The sequence below is a fragment of the Ascaphus truei genome, chromosome 1 (genome assembly GCF_040206685.1).
Source record: "Ascaphus truei isolate aAscTru1 chromosome 1, aAscTru1.hap1, whole genome shotgun sequence".
Classification (NCBI taxonomy): Eukaryota; Metazoa; Chordata; class Amphibia; order Anura; family Ascaphidae; genus Ascaphus; species Ascaphus truei.
This window is the reverse complement of record NC_134483.1, coordinates 370,714,597-370,720,858: the sequence shown is the minus strand read 5'-3', so window position 1 is coordinate 370,720,858 and position 6,262 is coordinate 370,714,597. Positions and strand designations below refer to the sequence as shown.

The 6,262-nt window shown below is 44.6% G+C and overlaps 1 protein-coding gene across 21 annotated transcripts in view; it reads right to left on the bottom strand.

Annotated features, from left to right (window-relative positions):
• Positions 1-1,020: 1,020 nt before the first annotated feature.
• Positions 1,021-6,262, bottom strand: part of SORBS2 (sorbin and SH3 domain containing 2) — a 293,997-nt gene continuing 288,755 nt past the window's right edge. For all 21 annotated transcript variants that reach the window (XM_075610127.1, XM_075610126.1, XM_075610132.1 and 18 more), the window contains one exon: positions 1,021-3,561. In XM_075610127.1, coding sequence (XP_075466242.1) covers positions 3,500-3,561 — 62 coding nt within the window. In that variant the 3' untranslated portion in view covers positions 1,021-3,499. The remainder of the gene's footprint in view (positions 3,562-6,262) is intronic.

Genomic DNA, 6,262 nt, shown 5'->3' with positions numbered 1-6,262 from the left:
CATTGTCTCACAAAATCTTGCATAAAAGGCTATTTTACAGGTTTGTAGTAGTTAGTATGGCCAAAAGAGCTGAGAACAGCGGACAACGTAACACTGGCTGAGGCCGCGCGCACCTAAAACACTTATTAGGAATAGTTTAGGGAGCTGGACGGAGGCGCTGTACAAAGAAAACCAAGCAAACATATGTACAAAATACTACAGAAAAAGTGGGCGGTTTGCATATTTGACAAAAGAAGAAATGCAGAAAACACTAGTGAATAAGGTGCTGAATAAGCCAATTCCTAGATATTTAATGTGTTTTTGCTATACAGTAAGTTACACAAGAGTATATTCACTAAAGTGCAGTTGCCTTTACTGCTTCTTAAGGACCATTTACTGGAATGGCCATTGATGAGCAATACAGGCTATCACATTGTAGAGAATATACCCCATTGTCTCCATGTCTGCTGATGTACCAACGTCTGTTGTAAAGTAGCCAAGTATGAAGCAAAATAGGCGACGATAGAGAATCAGATGTGTGGTCCATATTTGGTAAAGAAAAACCCCATTGCTTTTGCATCAAGGTGTGGCCACTCTGATGGTTAAAGTCCAATGTTCCTTAAAGGAGCAATCCAAGCTGGCAATTTTTTGGGGGGAAGTTTTCTTTATATATAGGATTGAAGCAGGGAGTCTCCAGAGCTGAACCTCATTCATTTCAGCCCCGGGACCCCCTACTTCTGAGGATACTTACCTCCAAATACATATATATATGAGAGCAGTTGGCACTCCAATAGAGATAATCACTATGGTGGGTGTCACATAGAAATGCAATAGATATACGATACCAGTGATGAGACCGGAAATCAAGAGACCGCACTCCAAGTAAAGCGTCACAAAGTGTAATGAAAACAGGCACAGTACATCCGACGTTGCAATCCACACAGAGTGCTCCACTCCCTTGAAGAAGGTCCCTCTGTGTGGACCGAAACGTCGGATGTACAGTGCCTGTTTTCATTACACTTTTTGAAGCTTTATTTGGAGTGCCGTCTCTTGATTTCCAGGCTCATCACTGGTTTTGTATATTTATATCATATATATATGATATATATATACACACACACACACACTTCGCAAAAAAATCTGCTGGCTTGGATTGCCTCTTTCAAACTTTATCATGTAATTTTCTGATTGCAGACTCTAAAGTGCATCTATCATTGAGACATAATCAGACTGCCTCATACTGTAGGTGAATGATCAGAGTGGAAGCAGAACATTTTCAGAGTCATCACAGGGGTTACAACCTTCAGTTATTTCCAACTAGTTATACAGTATTATGCTTCAGATCTATAATGCTGCACACTCAGCTACTTATGTTTAGTACACAGCACTACTGCTTTATAGCAAGATTCCTGCTCACCCTTATAAAAATATCACGTGTTTAAATAATAATTCACAAAACATGAAGGTACTGTATATGTACGCCAGGCTTAATACTTGTGACCCTAAATAACATTGTGTAACTCAGGCAAATGTTAAAATATTCTGAAAAATAAATTTGAAGTGAGCACACTCTGTATCATTACATTTAAAAAAAATCTAAATGTGAGCGAAGGTGGTAACTGTTAAATTACCCTTGACACTACAGATGTGTGAAATTTTCGCCAACGTTCGCAAACCAGGCAAAATGCGCCCTTGTTTTTGCAACAATTTTAGCATAACTTTGCAAATTTCCCCTAAGAAATGACCAAGCTCTAACAGTCAATGTGCAAGGTCACATGGCCCTGTAAATTGCATTTTCAAGCAATGTAAACTTCTGTGAGCTTTGCAAAAAAACAAAAAACGGGAAATTGAAAGAAAATTAAAAATAAAAATAAAGTACAAAACAATTTAGAAGATATTCGCTCAGTTCTACTTAACACCGCTTTGTCTTCAGATGTTCTACATTAAAAACATCATGAGATCATTCATACTGATAATCACTCTGCAGGCTGGTGTGGAAATCCATACTAAGATTAAAGACTGTCTGTCCTGCGATTGCTTTCTCGTCACTCATTGTAGTTTTTATAGAAGGTGCAGCCACTGTAGGCGTACTCCTCTAATGACCTGGGTGTTAACCACATTGATGCCACAAGGGTCGGCAACACATTGTAAAGCATTTCACTGCAGTCCCTTCTGAGAGCAAAATCAAGGGTTCGTGTTTACGGAAAATGTCAGCAAGAACGCATGTATACTTATACACACACACTGAGACAAACCAAAGCACGGCTTAGTTACATAGAACCTTGTGACAAAAACTCCCCTGGGAGCTGCTCTTGATATTTTTCTTACTGCTAATGCATTCTCAATCTTGTAACAGCCAAGGGAAAGCTTGCCCACATCTTAAAAACGAATTATTCTGTTGGTAAGGGGGTTACGCTGTGGTCAAATTTACCAGGAAATTGTCAGACGATAACTATTTTTTGGAGTCTGCTGTTTGAATAAATGGTGCGGAGGGTAATATATTCTACCCATCACTATATATTGTCCTTTTGGAGGAGTATTGATCAGTTAAATGGTTTCTGACTATCTGACATTCACTGCGCTGTGTACAACACCCATGTGTCAACAGAGGATAGTTGGTGCAGTTAAATAAGCACATCAGGCTACCTAATACAATCAACTGTGCAAGAAACAGACATTGTAAGGCCCAAAATCTGGAAGCCGTAATGAAGTAATAACCCTCCATTTGTATTTCCGGCTAGCAAAGCTTTTCTGGGTTGGCGGTTCCTGGAGCAAACCCCCATCTTTTCCCCGGGGAGCTTCTCAGTTTCTGAAAAATTGAATTGTTGTCCTTTTTGTTCTTCTTCAATAAGCCAATTGGAAGTAGTGGGATTATTAGACCCCCCGCCCCTCACTTCCCTAATGCAATGATGTCACCATCCACGGACTCCGTGCATGCTGGAAAATGTAGCAGTGACCTCATTCTAATTATCAGAGGAGCTGAGGGACTTCCAGAGGAAGCACAGTAGTACTTGTGCTCCTTTACAGCCCCGACTTCTGATTAACTTACATTTTAGTTTTCTCTCATGAGGAGCACATACTGTATTGCTGCTTGAAATCATTCAACATCCCATCCCCACAGCAGCCTTTCCATCGCTGTCCTGTGTATGGGTTTCATCATTATCATGCAACCAAATATACCAAAACTAAAGCTTTATTCGTCTGCTGGTCTGGCTTGTATGGTATTTCTAAACAATGTAATACCAGCTCCCAAGCCAAAAATGGGCTGAGGCCGTGATACTACTGTGTGCTCTGGAAATAAAAAGGTTAGAAAAGCATGAAAAGAGAACATGCTGGAATCGCCTCAGTAGTGTCAAAAAAAAAGGTGTCAGCTCGGCTCTAATACTGCTAGAAAATGTTGGCAGGCGGCAGCAAAAATGACATGTGAACTTTCAGACTGTCAGGTAAGAAACCAGAAGTGCGTTTCCGGGCAAAGTGATGTGCATGTGCCGTGTCAGGCAGCGGAAGTGCGGACATTGTTTCACAGCCTCTTCACATAGTTTCCAGGGAAAGTGCCAAAGAATTTAGTTCTTCTTGATGTCCCTGAAATTGGGGAGAAAATGGACAGTTAAACGATGTGACTACACATAGATAACAAATCACTTTGTCTGGTCATGTTAAAGCAACTAGGAAATAATCAAGAAGGTTTACAGAGGCACACGTCTTAATAATTCATCTTTCTCACGTCAGTAAAACTCCCAGTCTAATTCTTTAAACATAATTCCTGAATGCAACGTCCTCCTTTGTTAACATGATAACCAGATCAATATTATAAGGAACAGGTTTAGCAAGTCGTGGTTGCGCTGCTCAGACTTTGTTCAACCGGTGCCAGCCTGAGTACATATTCATTTATTTTAAACAAATCCGGATCCTGATGGTGTAGAATAAGACTCCGAAACATAGATTTGTTTCAAATAATTAAAACATATATATATATATATATATATATATATATATATATATATATATATATACATATTTATATACACATATACACATATATATATATATATATATATATATATATATATATTATATATTCAGACTGGTGTGCTCCGGGTTCTTCCAATACTCGGATGTTCGACAGCAGCTGTCACTGTTACCTTGTACTTGAGATGGGCAAAACTGTCAAAATCCGGTTCCCGGCATTTCACAAGTTTTCCATATAAAATCTGTTCTGCCGTGTAAAATCCGGATTGTTCCAGTTTCAATCATTGCTAATTCATCCAAAACCACCATTGGATACAATCTGCATGGTTTTTTAAGAATCCAATCCGCGAATTCCACAATCTGTTGGCGGATTTTTAAACATTTGCGGAATCCGTGGATTGGATTCTTAAAAATCCTCCAATGGATTGCGGAATCCGCTATGTGGATTGTCAGTGATAAAAAAAAGTCCGCAAAGACGAATTGCCCTTTTGGAGACTGATTTGTGGGAATCTGCTGACCAAAGAAACCGCCCGATCTGAGGCGGATCCAAATTCGCAGAAAATATTTGCCCATCTCTGCCTGGCTCCACCCAGCGTTTTCCTTTAGAGCAGGCATGTCAAACATGCGGGCCGCAACGGATATTTTTGTGGCCCGCTCACAACCAGCGCGGTGGTCGTGTGTGTCGGCGAGCGCGTGGGCGGCGGTTAAAAGTTTTGGCCGCGGGAGAAGCGAGCGCGGGTGTGGGGGAAGCGAGCAGCATGGGCGGAAGAAAATCTGTTCTGCAGGGGCTGGAGGCGTACGGTGGCCGGGTGCAGTCAATCTGCACTCGTGCCGTGTGTGGGAGGATACGGGGGCGGAGTCAAAACCCCGGCAGAGAGACTGCATTCTCCTTGAATGGTGTGTGTGTGTGTGTGTGTGTGTGTGCGCGCTCTCTCCATAAACAGATACCACTCACAGACCTTTTCCAGGTAAGGAAAAGCTGGCCTGCTGGGACTGGAGTCGGACGGTGGCCGGGCGCAGTCATCCTGCACACATGCCGTGTGTGGGAGGACAGCGGGGGCGGAGCCAACAGCTGAGATAGCTGCAAAAGACGTCTGTGAGACTGCCTCCTGCCTGGAATAAGGTAAGGACAAGGGGGGGGGGGAGAGAGAGGCCGAGAGGATGATGGGGCATGGGGGGGGGGGGGGGGAGAGGATGATGGGGCATGGGGGGGGGATATGATGATGGGGCATGGGGGGGGATATGATGATGGGGCATGGGGGGGATATGATGATGGGGCATGGGGGGGGAGATGATGATGGGGCATGGGGGGGGGGAGATGATGATGGGGAATAGGGGGGGGAGATGATCATGGGGCATGGGGGGGTGAGATGATCATGGGGCATGGGGGGGATATGATCATGGGGCATGGGGGGGAGTATGATGATGGGGGGGAATATGATGATGGGGGGGAGAATATGATGATGGGACATGGGGGGGAATATGATGATGGGGCATGGGGGGGAATATGATGATGGGTCATGGGGGGGAATATGATGATGGGGCATGGGGGGGGAATATGATGATGGGGCATGGGTGGGGGGGAATATGATGATAGGGGGGGGAATATGATGATGGGGCATGGGGGGGGGGAATATGATGATGGGGCACGGGGGGGAATATGATGATGGGGCACGGGGGGGAAATATGATGATGGGGCATGGGGGGGGAAATATAATGGGGCATGGGGGGGGGGAAATATGATGATGGGGCATGGGGGGGAATATGATGATGGGGCATGGGGGGGGGGGGAATATGATGATGGGGCATGGGGCCCAGCCTGGGCAGATAAAGATGGGAGGCAGGGGGTGGGGAATATGATGATGGGGCATGGGGGCCAGTCTGGGCAGATAAAGATGGGAGGCAGGGGGTGGGGAATACGATGATGGGGCATGGGGGCCAGTCTGGGGAGATGAGATCATGATGATGGGGGGAGGTGGGGGTATTTTTTATATGTATTGGGGAGGTGGGGCTATTTTTTAAATGTATTGGGGAGGTGGGGCTATTTTTTAAATGTATTGGGGAGGTGGGGCTATTTTTTAAATGTATTTGGGAGTGTGGGGGTATTTTTTATATGTATTCGGGAGTGTGGGGGTATTATTTTAATATGTATTCGGGAGAGTGTGTGTGTGGGGGGGGGAGAGAAGGGAGGGGGGAGAGCAGAGGGGATTGAGCGAATGGGGGGGGAGAAGGGAGATGGGTGGGGAGACAGAGAATAGAGGGGATTGAGCGAATGGGGGGGAGGGAAGGGAGAGAGAATAGGGGGAGACAATGA